Consider the following 21,077-nt stretch of genomic DNA (forward strand, 5'->3'; position numbering starts at 1 on the left):
TACCTGTAACAGGTGGGACTTCTGGCTTTTTAGGAGGCATCACAGGCACCTTCTTTTCAGGGACAACTTCCTTGGGAGCCTCGGGCACTTAAAAGATATTAGTAAAATTACATTTGAAGTTATGAGACCACTAGAGCAAAATGTTTTCGAGAGCTGAAGAGTTTTATCTTCTTAAATCCAAGGTGAGTGACAGCTACCTGTAACAGGTGGGACTTCTGGCTTTTTAGGAGGCATCACAGGCACCTTCTTTTCAGGGACAACTTCCTTGGGAGCCTCGGGCACTTAAAAGATATTAGTAAAATTACATTTGAAGTTATGAGACCACTAGAGCAAAATGTTTTCGAGAGCTGAAGAGTTTTATCTTCTTAAATCCAAGGTGAGTGACAGCTACCTGTAACAGGTGGGACTTCTGGCTTTTTAGGAGGCATCACAGGCACCTTCTTTTCAGGGACAACTTCCTTGGGAGCCTCGGGCACTTAAAAGATATTAGTAAAATTACATTTGAAGTTATGAGACCACTAGAGCAAAATGTTTTCGAGAGCTGAAGAGTTTTATCTTCTTAAATCCAAGGTGAGTGACAGCTACCTGTAACAGGTGGGACTTCTGGCTTTTTAGGAGGCATCACAGGCACCTTCTTTTCAGGGACAACTTCCTTGGGAGCCTCGGGCACTTAAAAGATATTAGTAAAATTACATTTGAAGTTATGAGACCACTAGAGCAAAATGTTTTCGAGAGCTGAAGAGTTTTATCTTCTTAAATCCAAGGTGAGTGACAGCTACCTGTAACAGGTGGGACTTCTGGCTTTTTAGGAGGCATCACAGGCACCTTCTTTTCAGGGACAACTTCCTTGGGAGCCTCGGGCACTTAAAAGATATTAGTAAAATTACATTTGAAGTTATGAGACCACTAGAGCAAAATGTTTTCGAGAGCTGAAGAGTTTTATCTTCTTAAATCCAAGGTGAGTGACAGCTACCTGTAACAGGTGGGACTTCTGGCTTTTTAGGAGGCATCACAGGCACCTTCTTTTCAGGGACAACTGCCTTGGGAGCCTCGGGCACTTAAAAGATATTAGTAAAATTACATTTGAAGTTATGAGACCATTAGAGCAAAATGTTTTCGAGAGCTGAAGAGTTTTATCTTCTTAAATCCAAGGTGAGTGACAGCTACCTGTAACAGTTAGGACTTCTAGCTTTTTAGGAGGCATCACAGGAACCTTCTTTTCAGGGACAACTTCCTTGGGAGCCTCAGGCACTTAAAAGATATTAGTAAAATTACATTTGAAGTTATGAGACCACTAGAGCAAAATGTTTTCGAGAGCTGAAGAGTTTTATCTTCTTAAATCCAAGGTGAGTGACAGCTACCTGTAACAGGTGGGACTTCTAGCTTTTTAGGAGGCATCACAGGCACCTTCTTTTCAGGGACAACTTCCTTGGGAGCCTCAGGCACTTAAAAGATATTAGTAAAATTACATTTAGTAGTTATGAGACCAATGGAACAAACATTTTCAAGAGCAAAAGAGTTATGTCTTTTTAAGCCTAAGGTTCATGACAAATACCTGTAACAGGTGGGACTTTTGGTTTTTTAGGAGGCATCACAGGTACTTTCTTTTCAGGGACAACTTCTTTTGGAGCCTCAGGTACTTAAAAGATATTAGTAAATTTACATTTAGTAGCTATGTGACCACTCGAACAAAATATTTTCAAGAGAAGAGTTTTATCTTCTTAAATCTAAGGTGAATGACAGGTACCTGTAATAGGTGGTGGGGCTTCTGGCTTTTTAGGAGGTGCCACTGGTGCTTTCTTTTCAGGGACAATTTCTTGAGGAACGTCAGGCACTTAAAAGATATTAGTAGATTTATGCTTAGCTTAAAGAGATCAATGGACTAAAAGTATTTCCAAGAGCAGAGGAGGCATTTCTTCTATAGAATAAAGACGGGTGAAAAATACCTGAAACTGGTGGGACTTCCGGTTTTTTGGGCGGTGCCTTAGGAACTTTCTTTTCTGGGACAACTTCTTGAGGAACTTCAGGCACTTGAAAGATATTAGTAGTTTTACGGTTAGGTTAATGAGCAATGGACTAATGTCATTCTCAAAAACTCAAGAGACATTTCTTCTGCAGAATGATGTCTGGGCCAACATGTACCTGTGACAGGTGGGGCTTCTGGTTTTTTGGGCCATGCCTTGGGAACTTTCTTTTCTGGGACAACTTCTTGGGGAACGTCAGGCACTTGAAAGATATTAGTAGTTTTACACTTCAGTTAACAAAGGGCAATACACGGAAACTGTTTTCAATAGCAGAAGAGATAGTTCTTTTGCAGAATGAGGTCAGAGCCAACATGTACCTGTGACAGGTGGGGCTTCCGGTTTTTTGGGTGGTGCCTTAGGAACTTTCTTTTCTGGGACAACTTCTTGAGGAACTTCAGGCACTTGAAAGATATTAGTAGTTTTACGGTTAGGTTAATGAGCAATGGACTAAAATCATTCTCAAAAACTCAAGAGACATTTCTTCCACAGAGTGATGTCTGGGCCAACATGTACCTGTGACAGGTGGGGCTTCTGGTTTTTTGGGCCGTGCCTTGGGAACTTTCTTTTCTGGGACAACTTCTTGGGGAACGTCAGGCACTTGAAAGATATTAGTAGTTTTACACTTCAGTTAACAAAGGGCAATAGATGGAAACTGTTTTCAATAGCAGAAGAGATAGTTCTTTTGCAGAATGAGGTCAGAGCCAACATGTACCTGTGACAGGTGAGGCTTCTGGTTTTTTGGGCCGTGCCTTGGGAACTTTCTTTTCTGGAACAACTTCTTGGGGAACGTCAGGCACTTGAAAGATATTAGTAGTTTTACGGTTAGGTTAATGAGCGATGGACTAAAATCACTCTCAAAAACTGAAGAGACATTTCTTCTGCAGAATGATGTCTGGGCCAACGTGTACCTGTGACAGGTGGGGCTTCCGGTTCTTTGGGTGGTGCCTTGGGAACTTTCTTTTCTGGGACAACTTCTTGAGCAGCTTCAGGTACTTGAAAGATATCAGTATTTTTAGAATTTGGGAACAGTGAAGGCATATGTTACAGTAATCATGAAGAGGACAAGACAATATATATTCTTAACACAGCAGTGGGAATAAATACCTTTAGCAGGTGGGACTTCTGGTTTTTTGGGTACAGCCACTTTCTTTTCAGGTACGACTTCTTTAGGAACTTCAGCAACTTTGAAGATATTAGTATCTATTAGTTGAAACTATAAAATGGGAATATCGACAACACATTTGCCCAAGCAAGTATCATTTATGAAACTGGCGGACACTTCTAAACACTTTTTCCCAGCCCCCAAAACAGGAGACCAACAACATGGAGGGATAAATACCTTTAGCAGGTAGAGCTTCTGCCTCTTTAGGGGGAGCCACAGGCACTTTCTTTTCAGGGATGGCTTCCTTTGGCGGCACCTCAGGCACTTAAAAAATATTCGTAATTTGTGTTTAGAAAAGGTGGAAATAATGAATGACTATATCATGCAATCATACACCAAGATATATTCGACTATTGACAACTGTTCTTTCTTTAGAATTATATCACCTTTGTGTACTGGGATTTATACATATAATTTTTTTCTAGCTAAAATAGCAGTTATTTTTCTCCCTGGTATGTACAGCATTGTCATTACCTGCTGGGGGAGGACTTTCCGGTTTGGGAGGAATAGCTTCAGGCACCTTCTTTTCTGGGACAGCAGCCTTCGGCACCTCGGGTACTTTAAAGAGATTAGTATTTTCATGATTAGACAGAGTAAAGACAGACAGTGTCAAACATAGCAACGTGGAGGTGGCTACCTTTGGCTGGTGGGACTTCTGGCTTTTTAGAAGGCATCACAGGAACTTTCTTCTCAGGGACAACTTCCTTGGGAGCCTCAGGCACTTAAGAGATATTAGTAAATTTACATTTGAGTCATGAGGATCAACACAGACAAGAATCACATTTACACAGCAAAAGCACTTTCAAGGCTAGCAAGGCGGTTCTTTCCATAGCCCTCTCTATTCCCTCCTGAGGGGCTGTTAGGATGTACCTTTGACAGATAAAACTTCAGGCTTTTGGGGAGGCTGCACTTTCTTTTCCCAGACAACTTCTTCGGGCACCTCAGGCACTTTAAAGATATTAATATTTTTACGTTTAGGAGTGACAAGAATCAATACAAACAGGAAATACATTTATACAGGAAAAGACATTTTCCCAAACTTCTAAGCTTCCAGCAACATATACCTTCATCAGGAAGGGCTTCAGTCTTTTTGCGACGAACCACATATGTTTTCTTTTCAGGGAAAATTTCTTGGGGAGCTTCAGGCACTTAAGAGATATTAGTAAAATTACATTTAGGAGTTATGAGACCACGAGAGCAAAATGTTTTCGAGAGCAGAAGAGTTTTATCTTCTTAAATCCAAGGTGAGTGACAGCTACCTGTAACAGGTGGGACTTCTGGCTTTTTAGGAGGCATCACAGGCACCTTCTTTTCAGGGACAACTTCCTTGGGAGCCTCGGGCACTTAAAAGATATTAGTAAAATTACATTTAGAAGTTATGAGATCACTGGAACAAATTATTTTCAAGAGCAGAAGAGCTATGCCTTTTTAGGCCTAAGGTTTGTGACAAATACCTGTAACAGGTGGGACTTCTGGCTTTTTAGGAGGTGCCACTGGTGCTTTCTTTTCAGGGGCAAATTCCTTGGGAGCCTCAGGCACTTAAGAGATATTAGTAAATTTACATTTGTGAGTTATGTGACCACTAGAACAAAATATTTTCAAGAGCAGATGAGTTATATTTTCTGAAACCTAAGATCGAGGACAAATACCTGTAACTGGTGGAACTTCTTGCTTTTTAGGAGTGGCCACAGGCACTTTCTTTTCAGGGAAAACCTCTTTGGGAGCCTCAGGCACTTTGAAGATATTAGTAAATTTACATTTGAGTCATGAGGATCAACACAGACAAGAATCACATTTACACAGCAAAAGCACTTTCAAGGCTAGCAAGGCGGTTCTTTCCATAGCCCTCTCTATTCCCTCCTGAGGGGTTGTTAGGATGTACCTTTGACAGATAAAACTTCAGGCTTTTGGGGAGGCTGCACTTTCTTTTCCCAGACAACTTCTTCGGGCACCTCAGGCACTTTAAAGATATTAAAATTTTTACGTTTAGGAGTGACAAGAATCAATACAAACAGGAAATACATTTATACAGGAAAAGACATTTTCCCAAACTTCTAAGCTTCCAGCAATATATACCTTCATCAGGAAGGGCTTCAGTCTTTATGCGACGAACCACATATGTTTTCTTTTCAGGGAAAATTTCTTGGGGAGCTTCAGGCACTTAAGAGATATTAGTAAAATTACATTTAGGAGTTATGAGACCACGAGAGCAAAATGTTTTCGAGAGCAGAAGAGTTTTATCTTCTTAAATCCAAGGTGAGTGACAGCTACCTGTAACAGGTGGGACTTCTGGCTTTTTAGGAGGCATCACAGGCACCTTCTTTTCAGGGACAACTTCCTTGGGAGCCTCGGGCACTTAAAAGATATTAGAAAATTACATTTAGAAGTTATGAGATCACTGGAACAAATTATTTTCAAGAGCAGAAGAGCTATGCCTTTTTAGGCCTAAGGTTTGTGACAAATACCTGTAACAGGTGGGACTTCTGGCTTTTTAGGAGGTGCCACTGGTGCTTTCTTTTCAGGGGCAAATTCCTTGGGAGCCTCAGGCACTTAAGAGATATTAGTAAATTTACATTTGTGAGTTATGTGACCACTAGAACAAAATATTTTCAAGAGCAGATGAGTTATATCTTCTTAAACCTCAGATCGAGGACAAATACCTGTAACTGGTGTAACTTCTTGCTTTTTAGGAGTGGCCATAGGCACTTTCTTTTCAGGGAAAACCTCTTTGGGAGCCTCAGGCACTTTGAAGATATTAGTAAATATACATTTGAGTCATGAGGATCAACACAGACAAGAATCACATTTACACAGCAAAAGCACTTTCAAGGCTAGCAAGGCGGTTCTTTCCATAGCCCTCTCTATTCCCTCCTGAGGGGCTGTTAGGATGTACCTTTGACAGATAAAACTTCAGGCTTTTGGGGAGGCTGCACTTTCTTTTCCCAGACAACTTCTTCGGGCACCTCAGGCACTTTAAAGATATTAATATTTTTACGTTTAGGAGTGACAAGAATCAATACAAACAGGAAATACATTTATACAGGAAAAGACATTTTCCCAAACTTCTAAGCTTCCAGCAATATATACCTTCATCAGGAAGGGCCTCAGTCTTTTTGCGACGAACCACATATGTTTTCTTTTCAGGGAAAATTTCTTGGGGAGCTTCAGGCACTTAAGAGATATTAGTAAAATTACATTTAGGAGTTATGAGACCACAAGAGCAAAATGTTTTCGAGAGCAGAAGAGTTTTATCTTCTTAAATCCAAGGTGAGTGACAGCTACCTGTAACAGGTGGGACTTCTGGCTTTTTAGGAGGCATCACAGGCACCTTCTTTTCAGGGACAACTTCCTTGGGAGCCTCGGGCACTTAAAAGATATTAGTAAAATTACATTTAGAAGTTATGAGATCACTGGAACAAATTATTTTCAAGAACAGAAGAGCTATGCCTTTTTAGACCTAAGGTTTGTGACAAATACCTGTAACAGGTGGGACTTCTGGCTTTTTAGGAGGTGCCACTGGTGCTTTCTTTTCAGGGGCAAATTCCTTGGGAGCCTCAGGCACTTAAGAGATATTAGTAAATTTACACTTATGAGTTATGTGACCACTAGAACAAAATATTTTGAAAAGCAGATGAGTTATATCTTCTTAAACCTAAGATCGAGGACAAATACCTGTAAATGGTGGAACTTCTTGCTTTTTAGGAGTGGCCATAGGCACTTTCTTTTCAGGGAAAACCTCTTTGGGAGCCTCAGGCACTTTGAAGATATTAGTAAATTTACATTTGTGAGTTATGTGACCACTAGAACAAAATATTTTGAAAAGCAGATGAGTTATATCTTCTTAAACCTAAGATCGAGGACAAATACCTGTAAGTGGTGTAACTTCTTGCTTTTTAGGAGTGGCCATAGGCACTTTCTTTTCAGGGAAAACCTCTTTGGGAGCCTCAGGCACTTTGAAGATATTAGTAAATTTACATTTGAGTCATGAGGATCAACACAGACAAGAATCACATTTACACAGCAAAAGCACTTTCAAGGCTAGCAAGGCGGTTCTTTCCATAGCCCTCTCTATTCCCTCCTGAGGGGTTGTTAGGATGTACCTTTGACAGATAAAACTTCAGGCTTTTGGGGAGGCTGCACTTTCTTTTCCCAGACAACTTCTTCGGGCACCTCAGGCACTTTAAAGATATTAAAATTTTTACGTTTAGGAGTGACAAGAATCAGTACAAACAGGAAATACATTTATACAGGAAAAGACATTTTCCCAAACTTCTAAGCTTCCAGCAACATATACCTTCATCAGGAAGGGCTTCAGTCTTTATGCGACGAACCACATATGTTTTCTTTTCAGGGAAAATTTCTTGGGGAGCTTCAGGCACTTAAGAGATATTAGTAAAATCACATTTAGGAGTTATGAGACCACAAGAGCAAAATGTTTTCGAGAGCAGAAGAGTTTTATCTTCTTAAATCCAAGGTGAGTGACAGCTACCTGTAACAGGTGGGACTTCTGGCTTTTTAGGAGGCATCACAGGCACCTTCTTTTCAGGGACAACTTCCTTGGGAGCCTCGGGCACTTAAAAGATATTAGTAAAATTACATTTAGAAGTTATGAGATCACTGGAACAAATTATTTTCAAGAGCAGAAGAGCTATGCCTTTTTAGACCTAAGGTTTGTGACAAATACCTGTAACAGGTGGGACTTCTGGCTTTTTAGGAGGTGCCACTGGTGCTTTCTTTTCAGGGGCAAATTCCTTGGGAGCCTCAGGCACTTAAGAGATATTAGTAAATTTACATTTGTGAGTTATGTGACCACTAGAACAAAATATTTTCAAGAGCAGATGAGTTATATCTTCTTAAACCTCAGATCGAGGACAAATACCTGTAACTGGTGTAACTTCTTGCTTTTTAGGAGTGGCCATAGGCACTTTCTTTTCAGGGAAAACCTCTTTGGGAGCCTCAGGCACTTTGAAGATATTAGTAAATATACATTTGAGTCATGAGGATCAACACAGACAAGAATCACATTTACACAGCAAAAGCTCTTTCAAGGCTAGCAAGGCGGTTCTTTCCATAGCCCTCTCTATTCCCTCCTGAGGGGCTGTTAGGATGTACCTTTGACAGATAAAACTTCAGGCTTTTGGGGAGGCTGCACTTTCTTTTCCCAGACAACTTCTTCGGGCACCTCAGGCACTTTAAAGATATTAATATTTTTACGTTTAGGAGTTACAAGAATCAATACAAACAGGAAATACATTTATACAGGAAAAGACATTTTCCCAAACTTCTAAGCTTCCAGCAACATATACCTTCATCAGGAAGGGCTTCAGTCTTTTTGCGACGAACCACATATGTTTTCTTTTCAGGGAAAATTTCTTGGGGAGCTTCAGGCACTTAAGAGATATTAGTAAAATTACATTTAGGAGTTATGAGACCACGAGAGCAAAATGTTTTCGAGAGCAGAAGAGTTTTATCTTCTTAAATCCAAGGTGAGTGACAGCTACCTGTAACAGGTGGGACTTCTGGCTTTTTAGGAGGCATCACAGGCACCTTCTTTTCAGGGACAACTTCCTTGGGAGCCTCGGGCACTTAAAAGATATTAGTAAAATTACATTTAGAAGTTATGAGATCACTGGAACAAATTATTTTCAAGAGCAGAAGAGCTATGCCTTTTTAGGCCTAAGGTTTGTGACAAATACCTGTGACAGGTGGGACTTCTGGCTTTTTAGGAGGTGCCACTGGTGCTTTCTTTTCAGGGGCAAATTCCTTGGGAGCCTCAGGCACTTAAGAGATATTAGTAAATTTACATTTGTGAGTTATGTGACCACTAGAACAAAATATTTTCAAGAGCAGATGAGTTATATCTTCTTAAACCTCAGATCGAGGACAAATACCTGTAAGTGGTGTAACTTCTTGCTTTTTAGGAGTGGCCATAGGCACTTTCTTTTCAGGGAAAACCTCTTTGGGAGCCTCAGGCACTTTGAAGATATTAGTAAATTTACATTTGAGTCATGAGGATCAACACAGACAAGAATCACATTTACACAGCAAAAGCACTTTCAAGGCTAGCAAGGCGGTTCTTTCCATAGCCCTCTCTATTCCCTCCTGAGGGGCTGTTAGGATGTACCTTTGACAGATAAAACTTCAGGCTTTTGGGGAGGCTGCACTTTCTTTTCCCAGACAACTTCTTCGGGCACCTCAGGCACTTTAAAGATATTAATATTTTTACGTTTAGGAGTTACAAGAATCAATACAAACAGGAAATACATTTATACAGGAAAAGACATTTTCCCAAACGTCTAAGCTTCCAGCAATATATACCTTCATCAGGAAGGGCTTCAGTCTTTCCGTGACGAACCACATATGTTTTCTTTTCAGGGAAAATTTCTTGGGGAGCTTCAGGCACTTTAAGAAATCAGTATTTTAACATTTAGTATTGCAAAGATCAGTGGGAACAGCAAAATATTTTCAAGACTACAGGAGCTATTTCTTCTTGAACTTGACGGCATGGGGACTTGTACCTTTAACTGATGGAGGTCCTCTCCTTTTGGAAGGAACTCTTTTTGCAGGAACACCTTCTTGAGCAGCTTCAGGCACTTTAAAGACATTAGTATTTCACATTTAGGAGTTAAAATGATTAATGTAAACAATAACCACAGTATGTCAGCAAATGTAGTTTTTTAGAAGTTTCTTCTCTGCCTATTCTCCCCTTGCCCCACCAATCAACTAAGTTGAATGGGATTAGCAGCATCCTTGAGAAGATGGGCTCACTCTTCTCTAGCAACTAGTGGAGGTCCTATGACCCTGTAGACCCTCTTTATGAAGTATTTGTTGAATGAACACTTTTAATAGGAGGGTTTTCTGTTTTGATAGGAACAGTCACACATATTTTCTTTTGAGAGGGAACTTCTTGTGGAGCTTCTGATGCTTTAAAGATATTAGTATGTTTACATTTAGGAGTTAGGAAGAACATTAGAAAAACATAGTTTTAAGAACCAAAGACAGACAATTTCTTCAGTATCTGTTCAGAGGTGACAGGTACCTTTCACAGGCGGAGGTTCTGCCTCTTTAGGAACATCCTCAGATACTTTCATTTCAGGAGCAACTTCTTGCACAGCTTCAGCTACTTTGAAGATATTAGTATTATATTATACTTAGAGGTTAAGGGATCAGTGGAGACATTAATGACATTAACTGAACCCAAGTGACTTTTATGTCTACAAGGATGCTTCCTTCAAGAACTGGATGAGGTACAAAGTCTTGAAGAAAGGAATCAAATCTTGTCTTTATTATTCCCCAGCTCCCTAGCACCATGCACATAGTGGGCATTTGTTAAATAAATGAAGGAAGGAATGATAGAATGATACCTTTAGTGGAAGGTGTTTCAATTTCAGGGGGAGCAGCTATGAGTATTTCCTTTACAGGGACAACTTCTTGAGGTGATTCAGGCACTTTAAAGATATGAATTCATTGTACTTCAGAGTGATGAAGAGCAATGAAGAGTTTTAGTCAAAACCCCACCTACAGGAATGTCCCAGACTGGGTGACCTCCCTGCTCCCCAAATCTGATTCTTTGGTAACAGTATGAATACTTGATTATCGGGAACTGTTTTCTTGGTCATCTCAGGCACTATCAATATTAGTAATTTTATTTCTTTGAATGGTAGATACATAGGAACTGAGATAAAAATTTACCTTTAAGTGAAAAAAACTGAGTTTTAATTAACAATGTACCTTTTGCTATTAGTTTGAAGAAGATAAAACAGCTCCTTTCTTACCTGGATTGGCTTTATTTTGTACCCTCACCTTAGGCAGTTTATTTTATTTTATTTTATTTTTGGCTGCATCAAGCGGCTTGCAGGATCTGAGTTCCCTGACCAGGGGATCGAACCCATGTTCCCTGCAGTGGAAGCATGGAGTCTTAACCACTGGACCCCCAGGGAAGTCCCTTAGGCACTTTAAAAAGGTGATTGTTTTTCAAGTAAAGGAGGAAGGAGAACAACTAAAATATTTCAAACAGAGAAAATATTGTCAAAATGTTCAGATATTCTTTAAATTACAGAATATCATGGGCATTGTGAAGAATTTTGGGGGATGTTTTAAAACGTTCTCATTTGTTGATTTATCTGAAAATATTCAAAATGAGAAAACGTAGGACTCTTTACAAATAAAAGACAATGAGAGGAGCAAATAAATATTCAGGGCAGAATTCCAACTTTAACTGGTTTTGGTTTTAACTGCCCTGGTTTTAGAAGGCTCTCGTGTAGAGATGATATTACAGATAGAACAGTTCCACAGTGAATTTAATATTTTATTTTCTTTAAGTCATGGTTTTCTAAAAATATTTCTATGATATTTAAGTCTTAGGGGAATTCAGTTATTTCAAATTTATGTGCTTGTTTTTGGTAGTAAGTTTATTTTAATAGAAGAGCAATTCAACAGGTAGTTGTATTATATCCTGGAATTTCAACCCCATGGAGCATTTGAATTACTAACCTATAGTCTACAGCCAAGCACCTCTGTCATTTTACGGCACTGATTTCTGCTTTAGAGCGGTGTGGGGTGAGCCTATTCAGTCTAGTTTCAGGGATATAAATATTATAGGTGATCTCTCATATAGATTTTTTTTTTTCTAGCTAGTCTGAATTTTATTTTTTAAGGAAACAGCAATAGCTATTTCCATCTGGGTCACATCTGCACATTATATGTATATATATTTTCCCTGGAGGGCTCATAGATAAAATTTATAGCCCAAGCATCTCCATGTGTATAAAGTTATGGACTTTTCCCCCTTATGACTCATGGGGACATGTATATACCCAGTCGAGCTGCTACTTTGGGGGACCCACTTCTCTGAAGTGATCTCCCTGGTAGCATCTGGAGTTTTAGAGGTATTAGTATTTTTACACGTGGTGAGTACAACTACAATCATGAGACAAGAAAGTCAACCTTCTTCTGGCTTGTACCTTTTGGTGGTGGTATTTTTCTTCTTTTGGTAACAGGAGGTTGTCTCTCTGGAACATCTTCCTTGGAGACTTCCAACTCTTTAAAGATATTAGTATTTTTTCATTGAGAAAGGCAAAGACATGAAGACACGACTTACAAAGAAAGTTAGGGATATTAGCAGATATTATAACCTTAAATTAGAAATTTTATTTTTGTTCTAATGTTTATTCATTATATGAGTGGGATTTGACTTTTTAGGAGCAAGTCATAGATAGTTCCTTGTCTTGGGTACATTAGGGACACTAAAGATATTAGTATTTTAGCATTAGAGGTCGTGAAAATCTACACAAAGCAGTGAACATATTTTGCAGACTGATAAAGAAAGGTTTTCTTATTTAGATTTTCATAACTAAGAATTATACCTTCAGTTGGAAGATGCTCTGGAAGACTGGGAACAACCTCAAGTAACTCCACCTCTGGAAATACTTCTCTGGTTGTATCAGGCTCTTTAAAGATATTAGTAGGTTTACACTTAGAAGTTATAAAAACAGTAGATTATATAACATGCAATTTTTGAGTCTTGAAGCCAAAGATATTCATCCAAGTTTGATGTCGGAATGTACCTTTAGTTGCTGGTGTTCCTCTCTTTTTAGGAATAGTCACATATATCTTGTCCTCTGGAACAACTTTCTTGGGTGGTTCAGGCACTTAAAAGATATGAGTATAGTTATATTTATAAATGGTGAAGGAGAGTATTGAGCTTTTAAAATGAGCCCAAAATAAATTTTCTTCACTGGGTCATTGGTATTATATACCTTTTGCTACTTTGGTTTTTGTCTTTTGAGGATGAGTCACAAGTACTTTTTCTTCTGGAGACAATTCTTCAGATACTTCATAAACTTTAAAGATATTAGTATTTATACAATTAGAGGCATTTCAAGGTGGATGAAGAATAGTGTTAAGAAAAACATAATACATAATACACATCTATAACTCAAATGACTAGTACTACATAGATCCAAGTTAGTGACAATAACACACTGGCTAGGAAAAAGCCTCATTCCCAGTTTTATGATATATGACTTTTCAGCATTTCTTTATGATCAGGATGGTAAAATTGAGGAATTCACTGGTCAGGGACTAGTATATAATTCTTTTACTTTGTCTGCAGAAAGCTACTGGTAAAATTTCCCTATTGTTGTTCATTTTTATGGATTTTTTCTTAAAGAACAGGGTCGATGTTGAGTTGCACATCAAGAATTCTCCAATATTTGACCTACTGGAAATTCATCTAAGTCCTTTCCTGTTCCAGGAACCTAGTTATCTATATTTTCAAACCAAATCTAGTCTGTGGCTTCATATTCAATATGAATGTGAAAACCATTCAGAGATTGGAAGAAGAAAAGAATAATAAGAATGATTAAATATTTGGAAAATAAGGCAACTGAAAAATAAAGATTTCTCCAGATTTCAGAAAGGAAGACTGGCTGATAATAATAACCAAACTCAAGTATAGAAAGGGTATTCAGAGGAGGGAGTCATCATATATTTTTATCCAAACCTATTATTATAGGGTGACAAAAATTGGATTTAAATTTTACATTCAAATAAATGGAAGGATATCTTGACTGCTGGCATTTTCACTATTCAGATTATTAAACAGTATTTTCCTCAGAATATTTTTTTACTCATATTATTTTACTCTTCAAATTAATTAATCATAATTTTGCATGAAGGCAAAACCAAAAATGGCTTGAGAATTCTTTTGAGGTTCTAATGGCCTTGTAAATCGATGGGTATTTGAATAGTGCTGGCAAAATGTTTACAACGATTGTTGCAAAGAGTAAAAAATACTAATGCTGAAGTATTTTGATTCTACATATCCAAGTAAAATATTATTATCAAGTTAAAGAAAATTGCCTTATGGTCTGAGAAAATGAATTGCTGAAAAGCAGAAGACATTTGTACACAGAACAGGTTAACAAGACAATGACAAATTCAACAAGACAAGTGACTTTTCTAAAATTGGGTAATGGTATACGTACAGGACTCTTTATTTTTTAAATTGGCGAGGAAATATACCTTGTCTGAGGCTAACAGTCACTCAAATTATCTAATTTTAGCCAAATATTTTTGGCATGTTAGGATTTTACAGGATATTAGTATATTTACTTTTAAAAGCTATGAAGACAAACACAGACGAACCAAAGAGAACCACCAGTTTTTCTACACTCACTGTACATCGTTGCATCTTCAGAAAGAACTACGGGTGATATTTCTTCTTGAATACTTTTCTTAGGCACCTCAGGAACTTCAAAGATATTAGTATATTAATTGTAATAAATACCAAATATAAGATATTAAGAATATAAAGAAACAAAATACAAATATTTATATCACTCACATTCACTTTAAGCCATGAATAACTAAACATAGCGTTATTTCATGTTGTGATTAGTATCAGTGTATACCTTTAGCTGGTGGAACTTCAGGCTTTTTAGGAACAGCTTCACGAACTTTTTCTTCTGGAACAATTTTCTTGGATACTTCAGGTGCTTTAAAGATATTTATTTTAAAAAATTGCATCATTGGGTGTAAAATATCAAGACAAAAAGGAGCATCTAACAAGGAGAATGTCAAAAAATCCCCAAATTATAAGTCATCTAAACACACAATCAATGCATCTCTCTAGACGGCCTTGTTGATGAGTTGTTGATTTGTCATATTAGAAGGACTTTGCCCTTTGGATACAACATCATTTTCTATTGTCACTTGGAACATGTTTATTTGTTTCCAGAGCTACTTGAAAATAGCTTCCAAAATGAATTATTTTTGAAAAAGAAGTTGAGGGGTCAATATTTAAATATTGCTTAAGAAGAGGATCAATACAAATAAAACCAACTTTTAGGCTTAGGCTTGTGTTCCCAGAGGGTAGTCACAAAAGGGAGGATTACGTCATGGGACATAAATTGAAGTTTACACAATTCAGCCCTTTTGTGGCGTTGAGGGGAGAACAATCTCTCTCTCTTTCTTCCCATAATAAATGAGTAAAAGGGAGTTTTGTATTAGTGGCGAATCAGCAAAGGCAGATACCTTTAGCTGGTGGAACTTTGAGCTCTTCAGGAACACGTACTTTTTCTTCTATCACAATTTTCTTGGGTACTTCAGGTACTTTGGAGACAGTAGTAATAGTTTCTTTTACTTTTAAACATTCATAAAGATTTTTTAACAAGTAGAGCGTAAGAGAAATGTAAAGACAGAAAAGAACATAGCCACAGTACAAAATACAGACATCACTGTATCAAATACATTACAGTAATTAAAATGAGTTGAATTTTGATAACAAATACAACAACAAAAATCCAGGGGAATTTCCCATGTAAGGATCATAAGAACTTGACAAGAAAAATGAATAAGACGCCTTCAGCTGGTGCTCTTTCTGCTTGTTTTGGTGGAATAATTGATATTTTCTCTTCAGTGATAATATTCTTAAATGCTTCAGAGACTTAAAGATGTAAGTATATATTATTTATAAGCTACTGTTTTTCATTTTTATTGTGAAATTCAAGAGGTTTAAAAACTGAACAGGGCTTCCCTGGTGGCGCAGCGATTAAGAATCTGCCTGCCAATGCAGGGGACACAGGTTTGAGCCCTGGTCCGGGAAGATCCCACATGCCGCGGAGCAACTAGGCCCACGTGCCACAGCTACTGAGCCTGCGCTCTAGAGCCTGCGAGCCACAACTACTGAGCCCACGTGCCACAACTACGGAAGCCCGTGTGCCTAGAGCCTGTGCTCCACAACAAGAGAAGCCACCGCAATGAGAAGCCCGCGCACAGCAACGAAGAGTAGCCCCCGCTCGCCGCAACTAGAGAAAGCCTGCGCAGCAGCGAAGACCCAACACAACCAAAAATTAAAAAAAAACAAAAAAACAAAAACTGAACAAAGCAGGGACATTAAACACACAGTCACAATGTATTTATATTTACTAGGTCATTAAAATTAATAATTAACAGGAAAACAGGGATTTATCAATAAGCAGGTTAGTGAATATATAATCAAAGAGTACCAAAGAAGGAAAACTGGGTTCACTGTTTGGTTAGTAGTGATATTGCTTTGGGTATTTTAAGTATAACAGTGACTTTCTTTTTTGATAGAACTTTCTTTAGCCCCTCACCCACTTTCAAGATATTAGTTTGTTTTAGACATTCCAGAAACACAAAACACAGAAGAAAAACATCAAGTAGAATTCAAACTTGTAAAGCAGCCAAGGTGCTACTGTATGTAAAATTAGGTAAGTAATTTTTCACCAATAAAATACCTTTAGCTGGTGGCTCTTCTCGAGGAACAACTTTAGTAGGTGGTTTTTTTGGAGGGGTGATTTTCTTGGATATCTCAGGCCCTTTAAAGATATTAGTGTTTTGGTTTAGCATGAACTCCTGAAGTATCATGGCCCACGATGACTAAAATTAGTACAATGAGGGCTCATAAAATGCTTTCTCTATTCATATTTAAAAAATTTATACCACACCTACTTCCAAAAAAGATTTGATTTTGCTAAATTTCATCTGTATTGTAAATTTACTGTGTATACTAAGCACACACACATTCCTTCATATTACACACATATTATTAATTTGTTCAAGAGCTGGAGTAGTCTTGCAGAGAATGTATTTGTTGGTTTATCCTCAGAATATACTAGAATGCAGGTGCTACTACCACACTTCATTTCCTTCCTTAATGTTATTTCTCCTGAAAATATCATAAAATGGTGGAAGATTTGGGTAAGTAATTATCAGTTTGTGAACAGCTGACTGAAATGCTAACAAAGCAATGGTTCTTTTGCCTGGACATGTAAATTCCTCAGTGAACTGAGGAGTTTCTTTCTCACTCAACTGATGACACTGGCCAGATATTTTGGTACCTGTAACAATCACGTAACACTCTTACTTGGATTTAAAAAGGAATCCACAAATTCATACCGTGAATTATGTTATCTCCTTAGGTAAGTAGATATCAAACATTATTATCTTGTTGGCTAAAATTATACTCTGTGGTTAATCTCTACTCTATATCAATCATTGTTATCAAGTAGTTTAAACTCATGCTTAAAGTATTTCATGATTTTATCATGGAAAGTAAGTGGGTTTCTAATGTCCAAACTGAATATGAAATGTACTTTAAAAAAGAAGTTAGAGCAACATATAACAATTTGTAATATCTGCACAATTCCCTATACCTTTAGGTGGAGCTTTGGGTTTTTCATATACTTCCACTTCTTCAGCCTCTAAGACTTCTATTACCCTATGGATTTCTTCAACTTCGGGTACTTCTTCTTCAGCTCTATACTCTTCTACTTTGAGGACTTCTTCAACCTCATGGAACTCTTCTTCTTCAAAGTATTCTTCAACCTCATGGAGCTCTTCTTCATGAGCTTTTTCCACTTGTGCTTCCACTATTTCTAATTCTGCTCTTTCTTTTACTGCTTCCCTTTTGTGGATGGCAAATGATATTTTTTCTTCAAGAAGAGCTCTCCCTGAAAGAGCATCTATTTTAAGAGATCTATTTTTTTTAAACACAGCAGAAATGAAGACGTAAATTCAAAATATAAAAACAACTGAGAAAGGCTTTCATGCAACAACACGTGAAAATCAAAGATCTTCCCAAAAGTACCTTTAGCTGGGGGAACAGCTTCTCTTTTAGGCACAGGGACTTTCTTTTCAGGGACTTTCTTTTCTGGGACTTTCTTTTGAACTTCAGGCACTTTAAAGATATAGTTTTAATATTTGAGACTGTCAAGAGCAAGATTCCATAGGCAAAAGACATCAAAAACGATCAAGACACGTAGACATAAAACATAAAAATCTTAATGGAAAAGATTATAACAAAGTTCAGGTTAAAAAGAGAATATGTACCTTTGGCAGGAGGGGCCTCCTTTTTCTGAACAGGAACAGGTACTTTTTCTTCAGGAACCTTCTTTGGCACTTTAAAGATATGAGGCGTTTCAGTTAGCTGACAATACTCAATGATAAACATGAAATAAAAACATCAGAAACAACATCAACATTACAATAATCAAAGTCTAAGAAGTCACTCTATTGTAAAATTGGATATCAATTTTAGAGGCTATAAAGATATTTTTCCAAATCACTCATTTGTACTAGCCATACCTTAGAAGAAGGTATGTCCACAAAGAACCTGTGCTATCCTTTTTTTTTTTTTTTTTTTTTTTTTAATAGCAGGGATTACTAATATTGGGCCTACTTCTACTATTTTTAATTTGATGAAGGCTTTTTTCAAGTCATTACCATCATAGAGTACTTAAGCCTTGATACACGTGTCATGTTCTGCTGGGCACTATCGTGTCTGCTGAGGATGTCTATTGCAATAGGGACAGCATAACTTAATCAATTAGGAGTGCTACTGAAGCATTAACCTAATTAGGAACAATGAGAGATAGATGTTTTCTAATAACCTTGAATGCTCTGGCCAGATATTACAAAAGGTACACGAGGCTCTTTAAAATAATTATTATCTAAGCATTAGAACCGATAACCCCCCTCCATAAAATAACACAGTAGACATAATTATTATAATAATTACAAGAGAAAATTCGACTTATGTAATGGAATAAAATCTAGGAATGGAATGTTGGGAAGAAGGATCCATTGTAATGTATATAAGTATAGAGAGATGTACTATTAACATTAAAACTCTCAGCTATTTAAAATAAGAATATTCTGGAATAATTCACTCACACACACACATACACACACATATAATCATTCATTAACATTCCAAAAAAGGCTAAAACAATCGAATGAATTATATTTGACAGGTTCTTAATCAATTTCATAAGTTTTCTATTTAAATGACTCTAAGAAAGTAATGAATGAAGATATTTTTGTTTTTTAAAAAGAAAATGAATGGGAATTTAAAGATATTGTCTTTAATAAAAGGATTTGTTATACCTTTAGCTGGTGGTGCCTCCACTTTCTTAGGAACAGGAGTAGGTGCTTCAGGTACTGCTTTCTTAACCACTTCAGGCACTTAAAAGATATTTCATGGACATTTTGAAAAATGACATGCAATTAACAGAACAACAACCATATACCAAAAAAACCCCCAAACACAAAACATTGGTTTATTTAAAAAATATATTAGCAACCTAAATGGTAATTGCATATATGAAGTACTGACTCTAAAGGTGAGAAGGATATTACTTAGAAATCCTATAAGCAAACATAATATCAACTATAAAAAGATTGTCATAGTCTTTAGCAATGATAGCCTAACAATTATTCTAAAGAGCAAACACCATAGAAATAGATTTTTCCCCACTTGAAGAAAAATACTAAGGATTGAAAACTAGGAGAAAGTATTACAATAGCATTTGGCCAAAAGAAAATTAAACTGTCAATAGCATAAAATTCTCTTTCTCATTCTAACTGAATTGTAGACGCAGTAGAAAAAGTTGGGTCAAGAAAAGGAACACAAAGTTTCAGGTGCCAGTTGTAATTAATCTTCAATTTATCATTGATATGATGTAAGAAAAGTATACTGGCGAATATCAGGTTTAGATGAATTCTGAGAAAGATTCGGAGCACCATATATTTTAAATGTCCAACTCATAAAAGCAGCTGTACCTCTAGGTGGCGCCACCTTCTCAACCTCCTCTATGCTAGGTGGTTCCTCTGGGATCTCTTCTTCTGGAATAGGCTCTTCAGGCTCCTCAAACACTTTAAAAAAGATTATTATTTTGTAAATTATTTTTATAATTCATTTGAATATTAGACTAAAATGATACATCTGAAAACTGAGGTTGTCTTATCAGCATAGTTAACTCAGCCTTCTAAATGCATGTGAAAACTCACTCATCCTTGAAAAAAGTCTTACTGTGTCTTCAAAATATGTTAGGCCTTTCACAGAATTTTAGAACTGGAAAGGACTTCAGAAAGAATTTAGTTTAAATTATTATTATTATTTTTAATGGAGGTGGATTTTTTTGAAGTCAAACATTCACTTAGGGGTAGAAGTCAGATTTTCTGCACCAGTTACTTAGGCTTAACTGGAACTCCTCCTGGAGAAGTTAATCTCACAACTGCCCACCAAGTCATCTGATGAAAAATTTCCCATGGCAAATACGGTTTCCCTTAAAAGATTCTCATTAAAGTAAAACAAACAAACAAACAAAACAAACAAGGAAACAAATAGGCTAAGCATGTAAGAAGAGAGATTTGATCGGTTTTAGTTTGCCTATCCAGTTTCTACTAGGTAAAGAATAATTTATTTTACAGTGTGAATACATTTACTTTCTGGAGTGAAATGTGCATTTACCTCCTGAAAATATTAGACAAAAATAAGACAATGATGCTTTTGAAAATGCTATTTTCTTAGAAAGTCATCTACCTTCAACTGGTGGAACTTCCTCCTCTTTAGGGACAATGATTCGTCTTTCTTCCACTTTCTTAGGCACCTCAGGAACTTAAAAGATATTGATTGTTTTAGGCACTTAAAATGCAAGAACCAAGAGGAGTACATAAAGACCAAGTTCCCCGTTTTTCAACACAAGAGAGTTAATAACAGAATGCACATGCACCAGATGAAACATTGACATTTCATAGCATCAGTTAATGAGACAAAAATAAGAGGTTTGTGGTTTAAGATAAAGGGTCCATTAAAGAGACATTCTATCTTTTACTGCTGGAGCCTCTACTTTTTTAGGGAGAGCATTGGGTACTTCAGGGACTGGTTTCTTAGGTACTTCAGGCTCTTTGAAGATATATAAGTTTAGTATTTTTATTTTGTAGGAACAACACACATAGACAAACCAACATAAAATACACAAACACAAAGTGGAAGAACTGACACAGCACAAACACGGGTGCAGCAGAGTCCCAGCTAACGACTACACACAGGCCACACAATGCAAACGTCTATATGGAACATT

At 37.2% G+C, this 21,077-nt stretch overlaps 3 protein-coding genes across 4 annotated transcripts in view; all 3 read right to left on the reverse strand.

The window, feature by feature from the left end:
- TTN (titin) overlaps nt 1-21,077 on the reverse strand; it is a 285,964-nt gene that overhangs the window by 127,727 nt on the left and 137,160 nt on the right. The window contains exons 147-162 of the mRNA XM_082466160.1: nt 20,537-20,611; nt 19,774-19,866; nt 19,099-19,176; nt 18,043-18,111; nt 17,801-17,890; nt 17,367-17,663; nt 16,449-16,529; nt 15,223-15,300; nt 14,601-14,684; nt 3,364-3,450; nt 1,748-1,834; nt 780-863; nt 586-669; nt 392-475; nt 198-281; nt 4-87 (exon numbers count right to left, since the gene is read on the reverse strand). Coding sequence (XP_082322286.1) covers nt 4-87; nt 198-281; nt 392-475; nt 586-669; nt 780-863; nt 1,748-1,834; nt 3,364-3,450; nt 14,601-14,684; nt 15,223-15,300; nt 16,449-16,529; nt 17,367-17,663; nt 17,801-17,890; nt 18,043-18,111; nt 19,099-19,176; nt 19,774-19,866; nt 20,537-20,611 — 1,539 coding nt within the window. The remainder of the gene's footprint in view (nt 1-3; nt 88-197; nt 282-391; nt 476-585; nt 670-779; nt 864-1,747; nt 1,835-3,363; nt 3,451-14,600; nt 14,685-15,222; nt 15,301-16,448; nt 16,530-17,366; nt 17,664-17,800; nt 17,891-18,042; nt 18,112-19,098; nt 19,177-19,773; nt 19,867-20,536; nt 20,612-21,077) is intronic.
- Nucleotides 3,925-5,537, reverse strand: LOC309663206 (uncharacterized protein). The gene is made up of 8 exons (XM_082466829.1): nt 5,458-5,537; nt 5,263-5,346; nt 5,069-5,146; nt 4,836-4,919; nt 4,641-4,724; nt 4,446-4,529; nt 4,251-4,334; nt 3,925-4,134 (listed from the first exon to the last, which is right to left on the reverse strand). Exons 1-8 carry the CDS (start codon nt 5,492-5,494, stop codon nt 4,046-4,048), a joined length of 624 nt encoding a protein of 207 aa, XP_082322955.1. The 5' UTR covers nt 5,495-5,537; the 3' UTR covers nt 3,925-4,045.
- LOC309663202 (uncharacterized protein) lies at nt 5,632-7,853 on the reverse strand (the record flags this gene model as incomplete). 2 transcript variants are annotated; one of them, XM_082466815.1, is made up of 9 exons in its annotated part: nt 7,676-7,848; nt 7,481-7,564; nt 7,287-7,364; nt 6,664-6,747; nt 6,469-6,552; nt 6,274-6,357; nt 6,080-6,157; nt 5,847-5,930; nt 5,632-5,735 (listed from the first exon to the last, which is right to left on the reverse strand). In XM_082466815.1, exons 1-9 carry the CDS (start codon nt 7,710-7,712, stop codon nt 5,632-5,634), a joined length of 717 nt encoding a protein of 238 aa, XP_082322941.1. In that variant the 5' UTR covers nt 7,713-7,848. The 2 variants fall into 2 exon arrangements, with proteins under 2 accessions (XP_082322941.1, XP_082322942.1); XM_082466816.1 differs by lacking the exon at nt 5,847-5,930 and having other exon boundaries at nt 7,676-7,853.

This window comes from Balaenoptera physalus, assembly GCF_965194825.1.
Source record: "Balaenoptera physalus genome assembly, chromosome: 6".
Taxonomy (NCBI): domain Eukaryota; kingdom Metazoa; phylum Chordata; class Mammalia; order Artiodactyla; family Balaenopteridae; genus Balaenoptera; species Balaenoptera physalus.

Excerpts from the sequence above, each read along its gene's own strand:
- LOC309663206 (XM_082466829.1), bottom strand. The coding sequence starts at position 5,494 with ATGCCTCCTAAAAAGCCAGAAGTCCCACCTGTTACAG. Across the intron at positions 4,920-5,068 it reads TGAAGTTTTATCTGTCAAAG|TGCCTGAGGCTCCCAAAGAG; the intron begins GTACATCCTAAC and ends ATATCTTCAAAG. Across the intron at positions 4,725-4,835 it reads AGAAGTTCCACCAGTTACAG|TGCCTGAGGCTCCCAAGGAA; the intron begins GTATTTGTCCTC and ends ATATCTCTTAAG.